Below are 23,005 nucleotides of genomic sequence, written 5' to 3' on the forward strand. Positions count from 1 at the left end.
GTAACATTATACTATACTCCTGCCCTTGCAAAACACCTATTTTTCATATACAATTACAAATAATTCATGGAGCTACTCGAAAGTTATTTATTGACTCTCACAGAGGGCTGTAGCTTTGCACTGTCATAATTTAAGGGTGTTCATATAGAATCCTCTCACTTCCAATTACACCTTAAAATTGAGATTGTAGCTTTATTAATTATTTTTGTGTATCTTCCTTTTAATCTATCTTTGTCTGAATGATGAGACCTTTCCCAATTTATTTTCTGCTCTAGTTAACTGTTGCAGACCTGATAATTACATTGAAAATAAAAAATTATAAATGTGGAAAACATGCTGTAACACATCACTAGCTTTAAGGACACTGTATGTATGATATATAGCCAGCATTACCAAGGTAATGCCTCCCTGTAGAAACACATCATATCTATTAAATAAACTTTAAAATTTTGCCCTGAAAAATTTGTAGTAGGAAGCTCATCTTTACAATCTGTATGATCTTTTGCTGCATATAATAATAGAAAACTGGTAGCTTGCAACCGTTAAAAATATATTCCCTTCTAAAATAGAAATGTAAACTCATGGCCAAATTAAGTTCTATTTATTAAATTAAAATAGTCATTTTTATTGGCTTGAAAGTGAATTAGAATTACACTGAGGTATATTATCTATTTTTAAAGAACAGAAATGTGCAAATTTAATTGATTGTTTGGAAATTTATATAGCAAACTGTAAGATGGTCCACTATAAATCATTAGCATTAATTTCTCTGCATGTTTGTTGCTTGCAGAATATCCTTTTGATTTATCTGGAAGCCATCTTCAATACAGTAGGATGGTATCCAAAGCAGTAATTGTTTAAAGATCAAAAGTATCTAGACATTGGTTGAAATCATTTGCTGTTCTATCAGGAGACAAAGGTTTGCTTCCCAGCACTCAGGCTGGGTGGCTCACAACTGCCTGTAGCTCTAGATCTGGGGCTTGCACATACACATTGATAAGAAATCAAATAAATCTTTTAAAAAATAAAACAAAAACCTCAAAAGTATCCTCAATAGAATATGATTCATAATTTTGCTCTTTAAAATGCCTAGATCTTATAATTCTATCATTTAATGGCTCAACATTTATTGCATTACCAGAATATCATTGGTGTGTCTATCAACATATTTACTGTTGCTACTGTAAAATACCAGGGTGCTTTATAAATTAAGATGATTTAGCTCATGGCCCTGAGTGAGGGCATATTGCCTGCATGAAAGAATAGTAAGTGGCATAATGATAGGTGAATATAAATCCAAAGGCAAGACTGGTAGTGAGAGACATTCAGATGCCATACTATCCATGTTGAAACAATTCACCTTCGCACAGTTGAACCCAGTCTATAAGAACAGCAACAGTCTCTTTCCACCTATGATACCTACCATCATGGAACCATTCTTAGGCAGGCCATATGTCTTACAGGTCACCGGTATCTTAATTTTACCACCTTGGAGACCATACTTCCAATACATCTACCGTTGGAGGACAGACAACATTCCAATAACTGCATGGCCTATCAATTTTACCCTATGGTGAAATAATGAAATTCTATCTGTATTTATATTAAGATAAAAAGACATTTCTTCCACTTTTCTACTACCATATAATTTCTCAGGTTTAGAGTTTATTTATTTAGTTAATAATTTTACTTTCAAGGGACATTTTGCCTCTATTGTTTTCTATCTGTCATATGGAAATATATATCAGATGGTCATGCTACTAATCCTTAAATTCAGTATGCATGTAGAATGAAAGCCACCTATATCAGACTAGCCAGAAACTTCACCAGCCCATATCATGTCCTCTCTGATTGAACAAAGTGGTAGGTACACTGTCTGGTTTCTCTGTTCTTTGCTCATGGTGTTGAGCTCATCCACTTGACTTGCCGTCCCACTGAACAGTAAGAATTGAGAGAACAAGAAATTAGTCAGTCCTGTTCACCATGGTCCGCATTTCAACATGTCGATCCCCCTGTCCTCACAGGAGATTTGTGATTCTTTTTACGTTTACTTATCATTTTTATGAAGCATATTAAGTTTGAATACTAAGTGTAACATTAATTTACTGTTGTGTGGCCTCCTACAAGAGTTTGAATGACTTAGAGATGTATAGAAAACCAAAAGTGTAAAATGGAAATAAAACAATGTATCTGGTTATTCCATCAAATATTTGAAAATGTTTAGCCCTATGAATATAGCTGAAATATACACATAAGAAAAGAAGAAAAGTGAACTTCATTTCTTGCATCATGTTTTGTAGGATCTCGTCTCCGTCAAGAAGACTTCCCCCCCAGGATTGTAGAACACCCTTCTGATGTCATTGTCTCCAAGGGAGAGCCCACCACTCTGAACTGTAAGGCAGAGGGCCGGCCAACTCCCACCATTGAATGGTACAAGGACGGCGAGAGGGTGGAGACAGACAAGGATGACCCCAGGTCACACAGGATGCTTCTGCCCAGCGGATCCTTATTCTTTTTGCGAATTGTGCATGGGCGCAGAAGTAAGCCGGATGAAGGGAGCTACGTTTGTGTTGCAAGGAACTATCTTGGCGAAGCAGTGAGTCGGAACGCATCTCTGGAAGTGGCATGTAAGTAAACCCCATGAGCCTCCTGTGTATTCTCATTCCACTTCACTGTATTAACTTTGGCTGTTTCTTACTGATGTGTAGAACCTTCAGAGTAACACAACTAAAATAATACATAACCTTTGCTTCTTTGAAGAAATATGGTTAGGATGCCATCAGTATAGGGAATGGCAACAATTTTATTTCCATCAAATTAGTGTAAGGCCTGTGCTATTATATTGAAGCAACAGGGAGTACATGATGCTATTCTCATTGAAAATTTGAATTATTGATGAGATAGATAATGGACCATCAATGTTGCTTATGTACAAATCAAAAATTCATGTATAATATGTTAGAGATGCAGACATAAATACAATAGTGCACCTGTATCTGCTACTTACACATGTATACATATATGTACATACTTATATACACATATATGTACATGCATACATATATACATACACACATATAATGCACATGTAATCAGTATTTTACATGTTAACTTTTTAGAGTAATACATTGTCTTATTCTCTACATTACAGTATCTCCCTTTTCTTATAGAACAAATTCAGAAACAGATATAGAAGGGAGAATATACCATCAGCTACAGTGATAACTATTTTTTTATAGTAGACCTCATCAAAGAAGAGATAGCCATGATGTTTCAGAGTTGCTGATTTTTATCTTGATAGTCAAAATAGATAAGAACTTCCTCTTTTGATTTTTTTCCATCCCTACCAACAACAGAAATAAAGACATTAGTTCCTGGCTTCTATCTAAATATAGACTCCATTGATTTCATGGATGGTGTGTGAAAGATTGTTTCAGTCTTAGGATTTTGGTTGTGTTTTCAACAATAAAATACATTTTGCTAGGAGCTTACTTGATCTAAGGAGAAGTTTCATCTCCAGTAAACTGTGAGTAAGAGGACAGCAAATGCTCAGCTGTAGAGAAGGTAGTAGGTGGGGGAGGGGGGCACATTGGGAATTGCAGGTCCTTCTGCTAAGTCCAAACATTCTATGGGGCATCCCAGCAGATTAGATCATGTATGTACAGTGGGCTGAAACTTTTAACAATATGTCATTGTATTTGCACCTGGAAGTGTGTTTTGGTGATCAAGTCAAACTAAATAATTTATTTAACTGTCTTGGTGAAGCTCTTGCTTCCCTGGTTTATAGTTACATTCCAGAAACCATGAACTAATTGATGTTTAAACTGCATAATTCCAATTAAAAATGAGTGAAAGTTCATAAAATCCATAGTTTATGTATGGAAATCATTGAAATAGAAACATGTAATACCTTTACTGATATTGCAATTTTTCAATATGAAATATTTTCTTGTTTTAAATTAAATACTTTAAAAATACTTAAACATAGTTTAGAAGAATGTGAAATATGAAAATACAATTTTAAGAAAATAAAGGTTCTGCCTACATTTTCCATTAAATATCACTTTTCTGAAACTTTTGTGCATATTGAATTATCCCATTGCTAAATTTTATTGATTCAACATTCGATATTTCTTTGTAGTATGACTGGGATTGCTTACTGTTTCTTTAAGGACCCAGAGCCTATCACTGCTAAATAACCATGTTGTGGAAAATGAAATAATGGGGATTTCAAGAACAGATCTTGACTCTTGGAATTTTTGCTCTTAAGGGATTTTTATGCACATTTTGTAACCTGCAAATAGGCAGACATTTTTAGATAAACAAAAATGAAGGTGTTTTACTCTTTTCCATAACATTTCTTTTTTTTTTCTACTGAGCAGCCAAGAACCACTTTTCTATGACTAATTTCACTTTAGAACATTAAATTTTATCAAAATTGGCTGGTAATTTCTTTGTAGAAGATTAATGAACATTTTTTTTTGAGCCTTAGCTTTGTTAGAATTGATCCACAAGCATCTTTTACTTCATCTGGAATTGCAATTGTCTCCCCCAAAGAAATCATAAACAATGAATTTATTTTAACAGAAAAATATTAGGACATGATTCTTTCCCATGTAATGTGACAGTTGGATTTTTTTAAATTTAGAAATAAGTGAACTTTAAGAAATGCTTGAATTACTCAAAATCTCAAAAGGAAAAATCAGAAGGCTTCCAAATTGGATTTTCTACTGAATAAAATTCTTTCTTTTAATGCCATGCCAACAGCTCATGACATTTGAAGCTACTGAAGATTAAATAATATTCATTTATTTGTTGTGAATCTTTTTCCACTAGCTTGCCAGCCTTCTCAGTTTTCTTGTGCATTTTAGAACATAAAACTATAAATAAAGAAATGCCTACTTTCCCATCTATTAATGTGCTAAATGACGGGAATAAGGAAGATATTCCAATCTATTGTCAGAATTCATAATTCCCTTCAGAGGACCAACATTTAAACAATTTATAATAGAGAAAATACTGAAAAAGTTTATCCCATTAGAGGGACAAACGGTAGATAGTATGGGAACCCACAGGGTAGAATATTTAAATATATGTGGACAAGTAATATGGAGAAAGGGTCCTAAAAAGGGAAGCATCATTTGAGCTCTGATTTTAACATGTCTGGGATTTAATAGTGTCTTGGATGAAAAATGAAATTGAGTATCATCTTGCTATAGAGAATGGAAGCACTGGAGAACATACATACCTGCTAGGCACCAGATAGCTTGCTAGGGGGTGTTCAGAAAGACTAATTTGGAAAAGTAGGGATGTGCTGAATCACAATCTCTACCCTATTTCATTATGTGTACATGAGCCTTTGACAGTTAACTGGTGATTGCATTAATGGGATGATGAATGAAGGTGAGAAGAGTTAAGCCATCAAATAACCCAGAAAAGGCTTGACCTTAAATGCTAAAGTGAAGAATAGTGAAAACTGGGTGGGAAGAAGTGGTTAGAAAAATACCTAAGATCTACACCTCCCAACAATTTATGGTCAATTTTAAAGGTGGCGTGTGCTTTCATTTTTTTTTTTCTGTGTCTCAGCATCTGGGTTCACCATTTCTTAAAATTAGAGTGTACAGAAGGAACAACTATGGGCATGCAGTTCAATTGGGCTGAATGCTTTGATATATCAACGAGGCAACAAGTTTACAATACTTGGTGTTCTGTTATAAAATAGCTTCTGGAATTTAGCAAGGAGTCATTTTCTTTCTTTAGTTTTTAATATATTTCTTCTTTTTAAAAACTTTATTCATTTCAAAGCTATTTTTTTCATTTTATATACCAACTACAGTTTCTCCTCCCTCCCCTCCTCCCACTACCCTCAGCTTCCCCCCACCCAAACCCCATCCACTCCTTTAAGGCCTCCCAAGGGGAGTCAACAAAGTCTGTCACATTCATTTGGGGGCATTTTCAAATAAGGGTTGAATCCATGGAATTAAGGAAAAGTAGAGGAGGACGCCCAGGTAGGCTGTCAGCAGTAAACCCCTATGAAAGACAGAGACCATTTCTGGGAAGAGGCAGTCACCGATCATGGGAATGAGAAAGAAATGTTGCTATGGGAGGCATGGGGAGAATAGGTGTCACAGGGAGGGACTGTTGTAGGGACCAGGAAAAAGTAACCCATGGAGGAAGGTCACAGTGAAAAGGGTTGGATAGTGGCATAGCTGAGGTCTGTTTTGTGAGAAGGAAGCTCTGCATGGAGAATGGGGAAGCCAGAGCACAACATCCCAGCATCTACACAGCCAGGTGTGGATGCCATAGGCTCCTTTCCTACAAAGGAAGTTTGGAAGTGGCTCTGGCCTTTGCCCATAACATAGAAGGACTTCCTGTCATCCTGCGTTGAGAGAAGCCATGATGACTGCACACATTTATTGTGTAATGATTATTGATAAAATAGTCTGCAAAATGTTGGATTCCCTTTACTTCACCTTGTTTTTTACTTTAAATGAGAAATATTCTGTCTGCCATAGCATGAAAGTCAGAATTCTTTTGTTAGCTGTTAGCCATCTATCTTGAGTTTCTGTGTGGAAATCTGCTATCTGTCCTTAGACCATGTTCTCTCTCTCATGCCTATCTCCCGTCCCCCACCTCTACTGTCTCTATGTCTCTATCTCTGCTCTCTGTGTTTTTGTCTCTCTCTCCTTTCTTCAGTAATTTAATGTGACAGTACAGAGAAAGAAACAGATGAAAAAACATTCATGGGCAAGTATTGCCATCAAAAGTTGAATCAGCCAATTATTGTTTTATTATTGTGTGTGCATTTTTTTATGTTTTCGAATTTATTTTAAGCATGTTTAAGGGAAACATAAGAGTAATTCAGAAAGTCCTTTCAACTCTCTCGAATTTGAATTTGAAGCAGGCCTTTAAATGGAAAGAAAACAGAATCACAAGGCTACCAGCCAGAAGAGGCCTGGCACTCACAAAGTTAATAGGTGGTTTTCCAATGGGACCCCTGGGAGCTCCAGGCACAGAGGTGCGATAGGATTTCAGTTCCCAACAAGTGCTATGGTCTACAGAGCATAAGGAGTGGGTGGGACTTTGCAGGGACCCAGCATAGCTGCATGAGATGCAGTCAGTCTGGTGGCCTCAAGAGATGGCAGCTGTAGCCCCAGGTGGTAAATACATGATGGCAGCTTGATCTATCGACCAAGGGAAGAGGGGTTCTGGGCTAAATGAAAATTCATGAAAAATTGATGAAGTCCCCAGATTATTTCTTTCCGTTTCTCTTTCTCAACACTATGATAGTGCAGAGGAGAGAGATTAAATGAGGTGATGAACATTTTTAATGCCAGGAGGTTGTAGTTCAAAGGTCAGGGGCACTTGAAAACTAGTTTTTTGTTGCTGTTTTGTTTTGTTTTTCTCATTGATTGCTTGAAAGGCAAGTGCAGAACTTTTCAAATTACCTTTGTTTTGGTAATTTAAAAAAGCTAAGTCTAAATATTCAAATATCAATTTGTCACTCAAAACATATGTGATTCCTAAATACAACTGGAACATGAGTATGACTTCCTTGAGGCAAGGTTGTTTGCTCTTCATTTCCTCTTTCACTCCTCCCAGTAACCCTCTTTTTTTTTTTTCCCTCCTCTGTGTTCTCCATGTATCAAGACTCTGGCTACAGGAACATAATTCAGAGAAGGAAAGGGCTCTGCATTATTAATGAGTCACAGATTGCTAGAATAACAAAGCTGTGGGATATTCTACATGCACAATGATCCTGTTTGTTTTAAACATAAGGCCAAACTGGTATTTTATCTGTGCAAGGAAGAGTGGGTCCATGAGTAGATGGACCATGCTGAGAGAGCACAGGTGGCTTAGGCAATGAACACAAGGTGAATTGTTAATTTCAGCCCTTCAAATGGGCAAGTATGTAGATTTTTATGTGCTTGATTTTATTTTGACTATGGGATAACTTTATCCAGGGAGAGTGGTTTTATTCTTCACAAAGACGCAAGGCAATTTAAACATAAGAGAATTTGAATTTAAGTTATGCAGTTTCTTGAATTTATTTTTTGCTTGTTTTCTTTCGGAGGATTGGTTTTGCTATGTATTCCAACATGATGTCAAAATCTAGACCACCCTAGCTCAGCCTGTCAAATGCCACCACACATGGCAAGAATTATTTAATAAAATATATTCATATGTCATTCAATGTAGAACATTTGATGATTTTAAAATAAATGTATTTACATAGCATCACCATCAACAACACAATCTAATCTTAAACATTTTGAGACTTAACAGAAACCTGTATCAGTCAACATGCAATTCCCATTTGTCCTAAACCTTCCTCCCTTAGTCCCAAAGAAATATTTGCCTACTATCTACCTCTAAAAAGTTCTTGTTATGTGCATACTTTAATGCCTGTGATTCCACAGAGCAGCACATTGTCAATTCTCCTTTTATACATGGATTTCTTTTATAATAATAACTCTAACATAGGTCTTTCCATTCTCACCAAAAGAGCCCAAGACATTCTATAATTATTTAAAGTAGGTTGCACTCCTTTTATACATGAATCAGTCTTTATAAAACAGTAGGAAAAGATATTTTTATGAGTCATATTCTTTTTCTATATAGAAGTCCATAACATCTTATAATTTAATTGCTGAGGACTGAGGTTAATTACAATACTGACATTTTTAGTACCAAAAATGAAATTGTTTTTTTTTTTTTTCTGAAGGAAGTTTCCAAAAGCAATGTCATCTCTAGTTGTGTGTTTCTTAACACAGTATTTTTGTTGGCTAAAAGTGCATATACATCTTTGTTATGATATGATATGATTTTCCATATCTCTTAGGAATTCTATGGTCAAATAACCAATATGCCCAAATGTGCCAGCCCCCAAGTGGGTGTGGCCAGCATTTCCCCCTGGTTTGCTTTGGTAAAACTCTACTCTCTGGTTCATAGAACTCCATTAGGTGAAGGTTCTTCCTGAAGACGTAATAATATTCTAATCAGATTCTAATTTTGAGGGATTGTTTTATTTTTCTTAACTGTATTTACTTTATTTAATTTTTTTCCAAAATTATAGCATCATTTACCAGTTGGAATTTTTTAGCCCATTAATTATAGAAGAGCACAGACATTCAGATAGTCATTCTGGATTTGGGAGAGGATTCAAACAGGAATCTTAAGCAAACAGAAACTATAAGAGCAACTGTTTGTTTTGATGCAGTGGTTTGATCTCTGGTTACTTCTAACTGCTATATATTTACTTATGATTGTTTTGCTTTGTTTCATTTTATTTGTGGGTTTTTGTTTGTTTGGTTTATAGAAATTCCCCTCTTTATGATATCTACCTGAAAAGACTACTTGAAAATGTGTTTAAGCCAAAAGAATACCTTTGTTAGCTAGATAGCCAGTGACTATATTAGGTATTTGGGATCCCAGTGTATTTGTAGGCCTTTCTTGGGTGAGCTTCTAAGCAATAAAACAAATTTCAGTTAACTAGTATTGTTAGCCAGAAGCACAAATACTGAAGACAAAAGGCAAGGTAAGTACAATTAGAAAATTTTCCAGAAATTTGATGAATTAGGTCTTTGTTTTCATTTTGGCTGATGGTGCTGTAGATGTGCTGAGTTTTATTGCTTGAATAATACTTCCATCATGGAGTCAGTTGCATTATGGTTTGAAGGATGTTTCATCTACCATGGAAAACCACTTATCTATTGGTTAATGTAGGCCTGTTATATAATTGACCTAAAAAATTCTAGCATGTGAAAATGCATCTGGATTATAAGCAGCAAGAATATTCTGAATGGTGGATGCCATGGAAACATTGTATAATACCTCAAGTATGGCCTACAAATCGAGCTTGGATTAATATTCAAGTATAAAAGGAGACCTTTTGTCATTCATACTTCTATCTGGAAGTCGGTCAATTCCATGATACAGAAGTATTTATTAGCCTTCCTGAAGACTATGATTACATTTTTTACATTCAGTTATAAAATATCTAAGTCTGAATAAAGACTTGAAAACCAATGTGTGCTGCTTTCTTTTGATAGCATAAGGTGAATTTGAAATAAACCATTTCATATGAACCTGCAGCTGCATTTCCCTTCTTGCTTTTTTTCTGCTTATTTATATCAGATGAGAATATTCAAATGCAAAGACTGTATTTGACCAACATTGGAAAAAACCAAAGCAACCACATTTGTTGTATTAGGGACTGTATATGAGGGCATAAAGGGGTAGATACTGACGTTAACTAAGCATATCAAAGAATTTAAAGAACTTTCACTGTTCCTGGAAGACATTGGGATACCTATTTCATTAAGTATGCAAAATGGAATTAAAGGATGGAAGTACCTATGATGGCTGCATTGGAACAGCAGAAGACAGCTCTGCTACAGGATTCCATGAGACAGTGAGAACTGTGTTAAGTTGATAAACCAAGCCCATATTATGAAACAGGAGGTGAATTTCAGCAAAGGGTTGAAAGAAACATTTTAAAATGAATGCATGCTCAGGGCAGATATAAATTTAACATGTTGTGTTTTCATACCTTCTAAATGCTAGAAACACATATATGGGTTGAGGTAGAGATTTGTAAAAAAAAAAAAAAAATGTCAAAAGTCTTTTTGAATGGATCTAGAGATGCCCATTGGCAAGATAAGATAACCGAAGTCTGTCATACAACCATCTGGATTTTCTTTAACATTATTGTACTTTATACGTCAAATGGTTTAGATTATATATTTTAAGGGGTATATTTTTATCACAATTATAGAAGCAAAAACAAGCATAGAGCAAACCATAAGTTTTAATGACAGCCTTAGTGTTGAACAGAATGGCAAATAACATGGTCACAAGAGTGTGGGCCAGGAACTGCTGTCATACATTGCGAATGTAATGAATACAAGGTCTTGCTGACAAGAGACAATAGAACAGAGAACTGGAGAATTGACGACCTTGAACAGGAACTAATTAGGGAGAATCACTTGTGTCCACTGAGTACCAGGATTTTTATTCTAAGTGTTTCACAATCATGGTACATTAGATTCTAAAAGTAGCCATGGATTTGTTTAAGTAGTCTTCTTACATATCAGAGATATAAAATCAACTTGCATATTTTCATATGGAAATGAATAATATTTGAACTCAGACTGACCTGGCTCTCAAATATGTTGTCTTAATCTCTCTGCTCAGCCTACACATTGATCAATTTAAACAAGAAAACAAAATTCTTTGGCACGTAGATATAAACAGTCATTAGTGCTGACCATGACTTAATTGTGTATAAACAATGGTGACCCCCCGAACAGGTGAGATGAGATAGAAGGCATAGTTTCTGTGTTGATATTCTGTGATTTGTAGGGTATTAAAGAAAAGAAACAGCATAAAGCAAACTTTTTCTGTTTGTTTAGTTATATTGACATCTGAAAGCTCATTAGTGTATTCAAGTAATTTGATTTTCTCTTTACAGTTTCTAGCTGTCAAATATCAGTATCAGGAAAATCCATCACTTTCAGTTGTTATTGACATGTTTGGAGGCTAAAGCATCCTGAAGATTAACAATCCAATTCATAAGATGAGTCATCTGTGATTTCAGATACAAAGAGAAGTTGACCAAGTATACACAAAAGGGAATATTGCAATGGTAGCCACGTCTTACATCTTTCTAGAGTTTTCTGAATCATTAACATCTTCACATGATGTTATTTTGTTGCTATGTGCACATATACATCCTCTGGCCATTGTAGTTTTTAAGTTCAATACATAATTTTATTAACATTGGGCCAAAAGATATATATCTTTGTATTTTTAATATATAAAATGATTCAATGTTTTCAATATAAAATGCCAAGCATTAAATATCCATAGGCAAATTATAATGGTTGACATATACTTAAAAATTAATTTAAAGTAGATAATAAACTTAAATGCAAGGTTCAAGCAAAGCTATACAAACAAAACCCTGCAAAACCTCCTCCCAAAACAAAAATAAACAACAAAAACCACTGTACTTAAGCAAAATCCCAAAATAGGTAAAAATGAATGTCTGATTTCATTAAAATTAGAAAATGTTACTCTCTACAATGTTCCATTCTACTTAAGACAGGAAGAAGACTGCTTTCAGATTGAGAAAATGTATGTATATACATGTGTACACATTAGGTAAATAACAAATGATAAAATACACAAGGGATGAAATAAGATATGCCACAAATTATGCTATATATATGCCACATATTATGAATGGCAGATAAGCACACTGGAGGACATTACTGTCGTTAGGGAAGTTAGATTAAGACAATCAAAAAAGATGCACGTATCTTTCACCACAGAATTCTTTCAAGGATGCAGAGAAACTGGTTCTTCCTGCATTACTGATGGAAACCCAAAGTGGTAGACTCACATTGTAATAGAGTTTGACAGGCTCTAAAGGCACTGAATTGTACTTACCATCCTATTGCACATCGAAGCATCTATCTCCAAGAAATAATAACATGCACACAAGTCTAGTGTTTGGTTTTTAATCCTAGTTTCACTCGTGATCACAGAAGATAGGACTAAACTGCCCTACATTAAAATGAATGATTAAACAGAGCAGCCTGTATTCCACACTATGGAATACTACTCAGCAATAGAAAGAATTGAATTATTGATATCCAGAATGAGGTAGATGGGCCTCATGGGTATTGTGGTGCAGGGAAAATGGCATTTTAAAGGGCATTTCAAAAGGTCACATGCTCTATAATTCCATTTGCATAATATTCTCAAGATCACAAAATTTTAGTGATAGAAAACAGATTAGTGGTTGTGAAAAGTCAAAGATGTGGGAGTCATGAAGGACTGGTTATGACCTGGACAGGATAGTCAGAGGAGACTATGATGACAAAATGATTCTGTATCTGTGTTATTACAGTATGTTCTCTAATGTGGACATGATAATGGAAAAGAACTCCATACATCTATTGTTCTGTGCAAAATCCATGGCTTTGATACTACAATAAAATTAGCAAAAGAGGAAGTAAAATGAGACTAAAACATATAATAATGCCTGATACCAGATATGATGAATGCATTTGACCATATCACCACCACAGAAATTCTTACTTTAAATCTTATGAAATAGCTGGATCTTAAATTAAGAAATATAAACCAGCTTGAGTCTGTGCTATTGTAACTACTCATGGTTTTGAGTATTGTTTAAATTCATCATTAAAACAGGAAGTACACGAGAAGACAGCCATTAAGATGGTAAGGTGATAAGAAAATCCTGAATCAGTCATTGATCCTTGAGGTGAAGACATCTGTAGGTCCCGTAGTTTTTACAAGCATAACAAGAGCCCTTTTGCCAAGTGGAAAATAAGAGGCTCTCTATGTTACCTGAGTAGAAAGAGAACAATTGTTGGTATTTGCAGCATCTCATCAGTGTTGTAGGTGGTGAGTGTGGTGGAGCTTCTTTTCTTGGACCACAGGGCCTTAAATATTAACCAAAGCCAGTAAGGTGTTGTAGGTAATGAATGTAACACTTGATTTCAAATTCAGATTTTGAAATGGCTTCACTTGCATATTCCCTCTAAAGGAAATGAAATTTGGGGTTAGCAAAATGTTTAGAACCTCATGTCGTATCAGTTGCAAAATAATTCCCATTACTTCACCATTTACAAGAAATTCCAGAGTGAAAATAATTTCTTGATTTTTCTTTTTCTTTTTTTTTCCTTATCATCTCTCATGACAAGTCACTGGAAAATTCCCAGGAAAATTGTGTGCCCCTCTTACACATCTTATTTTGAAATCCCAGGAGATTATAAGCAATTAAATTAATGATATTTTGCAGGCCATCCCTTCATTTATAACATATAATTGCCCAGAATCCACATGTGTATATTCAAAAGAAGCTTGATAGAAAGGCTGACTTATTTTTGCTTTCTTGCTGTTTCTGCTTTGAATGTTCCTAAAGAGAGGCAGAAAATGTTGTGTTTAATATTCATATAGGATTTCCTTTTAAAAGCAGCATCCATTAGAAGCCATCTATTAAAAGAGGTTACCTATAAATTGGCCAAGTTAAGAAAGCCTTCCTGAGTACTCACTATATTCTTTGGATAAGCTGATGGAGTCTAATCTTCAAACGTGTATGTCATTAATAGAGATGTAAGAATCTCAATTCGCTTGTGTCTTTTCCTTTTCTGAGACATCATAAAGAAAAGCTTTACTAATGAAGTGCCCATTGGTAATAACCCATTATATGCTAGACTTTCTTCTTCTATCAGATGACATGCAAATGAACTGTTCTATTTCTGTGGAGAAAGAGAGATGAGGAGTGGTCTAGTTAATCACACTTGAGGGCTGCCATAGATGTCTTCTGGGAAATATGATCATTATTCATTCTTATTTAAGGGTCCTTACCCCATGCATAAGACAATCTCCCATTCATTCCATTTGGGTTTGATGTTAATTACAGGGGCATTAATGGAAGCTTCTCATACAAAATGAATGTGGGATTAAACCAGTGGATGTGGTAAGAAACACCATTTGTGATTCAGGTGACTAACAAACATATAAGCAATTGCTGGTCAGTTGCTGGAACCTTACATAGCATGCATGTCTCTTTGATTCAGAAAACGTATTTACAGATATGAACGAAATGACCTAAGGAAGCCCATAGTGGATAACAGGAAGGCGCGAAGCTACAAATGAAGTAGGCAATTGCATCAGTCACCAGTATAGGGGACAGATAGTTATTAAGTGAGTTGAACAGATCGGGCCCCTTCCCATAATGAACTCTTCCTGCGAATTTGTCAAACATCTTAACTTTATGCTTTCATTTTCTTAGTTTATGATAATATGAATGGGCTAGACCTTTTCTTCTCCAGAGACAAGGAAGCCAAGTGAGGTCTTCTACAGGGTCAGTGTGTAACTACTGACTGACTATACTAGGGAAAATAAACAAACAAAACAACAACAACCAAAAACAATATCACACAGCAACATTGTATTTTCATTCAAGAAGTTGAGACTTAGCAGCACTGAATGTCAAGTAAATTGAACAGCAGTTCTTTGGAACTTGTTCCCTTAGTTGCTATAAAGACTTTTTTGCTTATCAGGCTACTATTTCTTTGCCTTATCAGTATTTGTCCATGTGACCTCTAGTTGACAACAAATAATTGATAATGCCATGAATAAAATGAGGTTTTTCCTTAATCTTACATGTCTTTTGAGGAATTAACTGCTCATGTGTGCGTGTATGCACAGCCCTTGTTCACCTTGTGGCCATAGAATTAAGTCATTTTTCTTTTCCAATCATCCATGCAGGTCTAAGGTAAATTGTTTTTTGAAAAATTATATATGTCTTGGGCCAATATTTCTTGTCTGCTGAAGCATAAGATGTGCAGGTATAAATTCCTAGCATATAGGGTAAATTCTGTTTTGTTTTTTCTTAAAAGCAAGATAAAAATAACGTTTATTTATTTGACTTACATTTTTCATTTTACTTAATAAAATGCATGCCTTTTATTTATCAGAGAATTAATCCCAAATAAAATGATTATACAAAAAATTGCATATACTAAATAAGTATATTTGTTTTCTCTCAGACAACACAGTATTTGAAATGGTACGAAGAACATATTGATTATTATATGTAAGATACTATTTTCGAATGCTTTTAGATTGAGAACAGTTCTTAAATTATTTTCATAAGTACATACAATTTTCTACCATTTTAATTTTAGTAATTGTTAACATTTTAACATTAATAATCATAGGTACACAATAGAGTAGAGTCAGTTTTGTTTAGTATTTCAGTAAAAAAAATACACATATAAATAAATAACTATAATTCAGTTGAATCAGATACTCTTTAGCCCAATTTTTGAAATTTCTTGAAACAACATTCAAGGAGCACAAATCCCATCTTCAACACATGTTGTGAAAATAATATATTCTAATTTTTTAAAACTTATTTTGTAAGTCCTTCCAAAATGTAATGTTGTGGTATGATGGTAGTCTTGAGTAATAACCTTAGTTTATAACATCATAGAATAATAATGATACTAATAATTAGAATTATTAATAATAAAGTGCTGCAATACTACAGAAAAGTTGATGTTCAGTTTTCTGTTGTGATGTTTTTGTGAATATTAGCTTATCTGTCAACATTAGAAACTGAACTAACCCATTCAGTACTCCTTAATAATTTTACATGATGAATCAGCAGGGATAGTGCTAGTTCATGGACTAACCAGAATTGTATGACCCCCACTTTAAAATGAATACTATGCTTTCCGGAGAACTTGAAGGTAGTTTATTCTTCATTCTTCAAAGCCATATATTTCAATAAAATGACATTTCAAATTATAATGACCATGTAGAAAGTTTTTGTTGTGATATGTAATATCAGCTCAAAAAAAAAAAAAAAAAGGAATGGGTTTACGTGATTCAACTTGTCTTCTTTTACCTATAGCAGGATCCCTACTTGGTATGACCTTTGGAGTGACTGTTGGCTTGAGTGATGTACTTAATGAGATCTAATGACATCATGACCCTGACCTCTTCATGGCCCTTGCTCTGCTCATCCATCTTCTTAACCCCACAGGCTGTGAGTCAGTGTATAGAATCAGGATTAAACAAGTGTGAATAAACAAGTCCAAGACTTTTCTACCTCAGCTGCTGGTGCATGGCAGTGGCAAAGTAAGACTAGAGAATTTAACACTGGTGACTTGCCTTAGGCAGCACCATGAATCCTGCTGGAGAAATCATCCCTGTTCTGCTCAATGTCATGTAGCTAATCTCCTAGCTTGACCCATTCGGGGACAGTGGTGGCAGTTGGCCTTTATAATCACATAGCTGTTGGCACAGTCAATGAAAGGCTGGCTGATCTATCACTTATCCAGGGTCACACATTACTGGAGCTTTTATCTCATTTACTGTGATTAATGTTTGTGTTGTATAGGCTTGTCATGTAACCATTCATATTCAGAAATGTTGAATACTTTCTCCTACACGATGAGGGAAAGGCATTTCCAGAGAATGTTATCATCAGGACCAAACAGCCTGATTTTCAAATTCCCATTTCCATGTGACTTGATAGGTGTGTAATGTAGTTCTACTTTGACTCTCTTGGGTTTTGACTCAACTTCGTTTCCTATCATTGAGATATAGGGATGCCTTTATACACTAGAACTCTAAAGGGAAGACATGAATAAATGACTGGTGTATAAAATAACAGAATAGATGGGGTAGAAGTTACAGAAGAGTATTATTTCAATACTTCAGCCTGAGTTGTTTTCCTGGCGTGATTTTTTCCTTAGGTCAGTTTTCCAAAGTTACATTGAAGACACTAGGGATAAAGAGAGCTGTTATACTCTTGCCAATGGCTGTGGTTCTTGCTTTATCTGTCTCACATTTGACAACTTCTTCCCCTTAGCCCTCTACGTTATTTGATAAGTTGACCAGTCAGTGATTAAACATATTTATTTAGTTCAATGGGTCAGAGCTATTGCGACAGATGGAAAATTACTGATGGATTATCAATTTCAGTCCCTGTGACATCTGGCCTCTCTGTAGTTCATCATCTGAGGACTCATAACACATTTGCCTGGACAATAACATGCTCAGCTACCTGTGCGATCACAGAGATGGATATTGGAAACACTTTACTCTGAATTAATAAGAGAGACTACAGAAATTAAATGAGTTTTGCACTTGTATTTGAAAATCAGGGCACACAGTGGTATCTATGATTTCCAACCTGGGGCAGAATCAATTGGTAACTGTAAAGTGTTTTCTTCATTTTTTTTTTTTTTTTTTTGTGTGTGTGTGTGTGTGTGTGTTGTTTTCATCATTTCTTTACCAGGTTCCTTTTTCAATAGAAGTACTTACTTAGAAGTGTGGTTGCAAGTATGATGCTTGTAGAAAGGACATTTTCTACCTTCTCTATTTAAAACTTGCAGTTTTGCAAATATATTAGTTACTTTGTTATGTGTGTGCATGTGGATACATGTGTGTGGCTGGATGAGCATGCATGCCACATAGCATATATGGAGATCAAAAGGAAATATGAGGAAGCTGGAGCTGTCTTTCTAACATGATATTCCTGGGTATTAAACTCGGGTTGTTAGGCTTGGTTGCAAATGCCTTTACCTGTTGACCATATTTCTGGCCCTCGGTTTAAATAACTTAATGAATTGGAATAATGGTTGAGACTTTTAAAGTTTTGTTCTTTTCCTCTAAGTGAACTCTAAGAAAAATAAGTGCTTCTTAACATTGTTAATCTAACAAGAAGATATGTTCTACTCTAATTGATGCTTAGATAAAATATTACATATAAAAATATAATATTTCCCATATTCATAGAACTGTTCCCCAGAAAATTAAAATTACCTTGTGGCTAGTTTTCAAAGAGTATGATTCAGGCTAGGAGATGTATTATGATACTTTTGTGTCTTTTAAAAGCAGATCATAAAGATGACTTGATATAGTCAATATAAATACTTATTTTTAAGTGAATTATTTTAGATTAAAAGTCATATTGACATAGTTTTTCTGTGTGTAAAGGATTATGATGTGTTAAAGTACCATGGACTCTCTCATGGACATGGGTCCAATCATCATTAGCTGGCAGAGAATGACAAATTAGGTTTGTGATACATGTGAATTCTTTTTAGCCTCTAAAGACCTCTAGCAATATGACTTATTTTAGTGCTGTGGGAGTTTGCCAAAAAAGACATAGAAAAAATCAGAATATACAGAAATCTCTTTTAAAGCCTCATGTGACAATTTACACATTCTACAGAATTCATATTGGCATGTAAAGATTTGTTTTTACAAGGATATTACCTGAGCCACTTTTGTGAGTTTAAATATAATTCAGGAAGAATCAATTTTATCATACAGTGTTTTGCATTGTACTTGAAGCAGTTTGAATCAGTAATTTTGAATGACTTTCATGTTGGATTGTTTTTTCCAATAGATCCTCTTAACTATCAGTTGTTTCTTCACTTATATTATTGGATCACTGTTTTCTATCACCACCATTTTATATTTATATTTGAATTCCATTTTCTTTTGTTTACAGTGATGACAATTAGTGGGTAAAATTAAACAACTTGTTTAGTTTGTGTCTTCACTGCCATTTATCCCAAAGTGTTTCAATTGGATATTTCTCTTTCTGAAAAATATTTGGAGATTAAGTGAAAAATCTTTATATTTGTGTTGTTGATTCAACAATTTACTACGTTTTTGCTGATCTATAAGGATTTAAGCATTGAGGAAGCTAGAAAATTATGAAATTACTAAAATATGTGCTAATAGGGTCACATGAAATCACAGTATACTTCTTACCTGGAATTCATATTACATTGACTTACTAAAAACTAATGATAAGTTATGGTACAGCATTCTTTGGGTATATGCCCAGGAGTGGTATAACAGGTTCTCTTTTTTTTTGGTTTTTCGAGACAGGGTTTCTCTGTGTAGCTTTGGAGCCTATCCTGGCACACGCTCTGGAGACCAGGATGGCCTTGAACTCACAGAGATCCGCCTGCCTCTGCCTCCCAAGTGCTGGGATTAAAGGTGAGTGCCACCAACGCCCAGCAGTATAACAGGTTCTTAAGGTAGATTGATTCCCAACTTTCTGAGGAACTGCCATATTGATTTCTAAAGTGGCTGTACGAGTTTGTTCTCCCACCAGCAAAGGAGGAGTGTTCCACTTGTTCCACATCCTCTCCAGCATGAGCTGTCATTGCTGTGTTTGAGCTTAGCTTTTCTGACAGGTGTAAGATGGAATCACAGTTAAGGTAATTTCTCTTCTATCAGGCTTAGTGTTTCTGGTTTTATGTTGAGTTCTTTGATCAAATTGGATTTGAGTTTTGTGCAGGGTAATAGATATGGATCTATTTGCATTCTTCTACATTCCAGTTAGACCAGCACCATTTGTTGAAGATGGTTTCTATTTTACATTGTATACTTCTGCCTTTTTTCGTTGTTTGTTTGTTTGTTTATTTGTTTTATTTTTTGAGACAGGGTTTCTCTGTGGCTTTGGAGCTTGTCCTGGAACAAGCTCTTTTTTTTTTTTTTAAGAATTTATTTATTATGTATACAACATTCTGCTTCCATGTATATCTGCACACCAGAAGAGGGCACCAGATCTCATAATGGATGGTTGTGAGCCACCATGTGGTTGCTGGGAATTGAACTGTGGACCTCGGGAAGAGCAGCCAGTGCTCTTAACCTCTGGGCCATCTCTCCAGCCCCCAGAACTAGCTCTTGTAGACCAGGCTGGTCTGGAACTCACAGAGATCAGCCTGCCTCTGCCTCCTGAGTGCTGGGATTAAAGACATGCACCACCACAGCCTTTCTGCCTTTTTAAAATAAAAACTCCATATAATCATTCATATTTAGTCCAATTGTCATCAGAGAGGCCTCACCTAGAAATGGATGGAAACAATTACAGAGACCCACCTCCAAAATTAGGTGTACCTCAGGGAATCTTGTGGAAGATGGGGAGATAAGAAAGCTCAAGAGATACTCCTCTCTTAACCAGGATTTTGTTTCTAAAAGACATATTAAGTGCTCTCAGTAAATCCAATTATGTGTGAGTTTAAGATTTTGTTTTATGGAAGTATAATTCTTTTGGTCTATGTGGATGGAAGAAATAACTATTTGTGAAACTGAAAATTGTGTGGGCCAGGTCCAAATACGTAGAGACGGCAAGAAGGCAAAAGGCAAGAAGTTTGCCAAGTGTGCTACCTGAAACAGTTGTAGGTTTTTATTTTTAATTTGAAATTTTTAGCTGCTACTTCTTTTCTCTTGAGGCTGTCTGTATAAATTTAATAGCCATTCACACAACTATGCATATGAGCAAGCATTGCTTACTCTATATGTGGGTTTTATGGCTTATCTTTGTTTGTCTATTCCACTGCATTAGAATCAAACAATATGTAAGCTCATCTTAATTTTCCTATTCTTGTACTAACAATGTGTGGAAAAAAGAAAATTTTCAGATTAAAAATGATATTATTACTACACTAATAGAAGACTCTTAGAGATTGTGCACTCTGAGGGTAAATTCCAGGCAGATATCTTTTTTTTAGGGGATGACAATATAAAAAATGAATCTGAGATGCCTCTGCCAAGGTTCCCATCTTCGATCTATTCCACATGTGGTCTGTTGGTAATATCACAAGCACTGAAGTATTAAAATAGTTTTGTCTTGTGTTTTTTCATTCTGACAGGCCAATGACATAATGTTGACTAGCCATGTCTGATAGATTTAAAATTAAAACGGAATGCTCTGCCTTTTATTTTTTCTTCTACCCAATGGAGCTTGAGTTCATCTGCTATTTCATTGCCTTCAAGAGCAAGCTACCCTAGGAAGTCTGAGAATAGATTGTGAAGGAAGCTTGTTTAGTTTGGGCTGGGGGTACAGCTGGGATAGCACTCTTGATTTGCATGTGGTAAACTCTTGTTTTAATCCCTGAAACTGTGGAAATAAGTAAGAGTAGCAGCAAAGGAATGCCAAGGATCTGAATGTAGCAATAGCCACAAATTATGAAAGATGACACAAAACTAATAGTCTATCTAGTTCTTCTTTTAGCATAGAACTTGTCTTTTGTGGTATATAAGGACATAAAATATATATATTACAATGAAAGCATAAAATTCCATGTAGCTCCACAAATCCAAAATGACTATTCTCACTGAATTCATGTTCATTGGGAATTTGGGTCTGGTTAATTTTGATGAGTGGTATTTACTTTATTGGCAAGCTTTCCTTAAATAATGAAGTTTACATAAAAGGGAAAACATTTTGCAGAATGCGGATTCTGAAAATTGTTTTAACAATGAAGTTATATAATTTGTGTATGTGCACCAGGGTCTCCACGGTGTGTTTAACCTATGGATATTTCACAAATGTGTAGCCAGAAATATCACATAGAAAAGTGAAGGCTGAAATATAAGATGTTCTTTGGTTTGACGATTTTGCTTGACCTCAACAATGCACAGTGCTGTTAAGAAAGGTGCCAGCTCTGTGTGGACCCAAGGCTTCATTTCCTGAGAAAGTTTTCTCTTCTGTGACTTTTTCAATAGATCAAGTTTCTCTCCTTTGGCCATATAATACAAAATGATTTATTGAACTAAAATTTTACAAGTATATGAAAAGAACTCAGAAGACCAAGAAAGTAATTTTATTCTTTTTGTTGTAGAACCTTTTGAAAATATTGTTTATTTAATCATTCATTTATTATTTATTTAATCAATGCAATCATGCCTAGAGGTTATTACAAATGTAGCCTATTTCAGTTTGTATTAGGTGAGGTCCTGTTTTGTCTATGTACACTAAATTTGCAAAGGAAGACTTGAGTATGTAAAATTCTTAATACTTCCTAGCAATGGACCAAAAGGAATAACATAAATAATTTTATTGTCCAACAGTTTTCATAGATGAAGATATATACCTCAATATGTGTAACTATGAAGGAAAAAATAACACATTGTATAGATACCACATTTATATGAAGCATTTTAAAAAATATTTCTTTTCAATTTTTTGAGACTATTTTCATTTTACATATGAATATTTGTCTGAATATAAGTTTATGCACCTTGAGTGTTCAGTGCCCCAATAGGACAGATGAGGCAGATGACCAATCACTTGGGACTAGAGTTGCATACAGTTGTGAGCTGCCATGCTGAGATGAAACTTTAATCTTCAGGAAGAACAGCCAGTGCTCTTAAAAGTTGAGTCATCTCTCTAGCCCCCAAACTATCACCTTGATATGAAATCCTGTGAAGAAACCATGATGTCCTTGCTGTAGGTTAGATTAGAACCAGAGAACATCTTTTCCTGTCTCTCTAAGAACTTCAGAGTTCATGTAGGCAAGACCAGTTTCACAGAATCAAGGTAGTCTGAGCCAGAAGTGTGCTGCTGGCTAGAGAAGAAGTGGCTTATTCCTTGTTGAATTTTTTGTAATCGAACAAACTTTGTAAAGTTATGAGAGAAGAAAAT

General features: G+C 35.0%; 1 protein-coding gene across 6 annotated transcripts in view; it reads left to right on the top strand.

The window, feature by feature from the left end:
- Positions 1-23,005, top strand: part of Robo2 (roundabout guidance receptor 2) — a 482,486-nt gene that overhangs the window by 41,909 nt on the left and 417,572 nt on the right. For all 6 annotated transcript variants that reach the window (XM_027412411.2, XM_027412408.2, XM_027412409.2 and 3 more), the window contains one exon: positions 2,301-2,627. In XM_027412411.2, coding sequence (XP_027268212.1) covers positions 2,486-2,627 — 142 coding nt within the window. In that variant the 5' untranslated portion in view covers positions 2,301-2,485. The remainder of the gene's footprint in view (positions 1-2,300; positions 2,628-23,005) is intronic.

The sequence above is a fragment of the Cricetulus griseus genome, chromosome 4 (assembly GCF_003668045.3).
Source record: "Cricetulus griseus strain 17A/GY chromosome 4, alternate assembly CriGri-PICRH-1.0, whole genome shotgun sequence".
Taxonomy (NCBI): domain Eukaryota; kingdom Metazoa; phylum Chordata; class Mammalia; order Rodentia; family Cricetidae; genus Cricetulus; species Cricetulus griseus.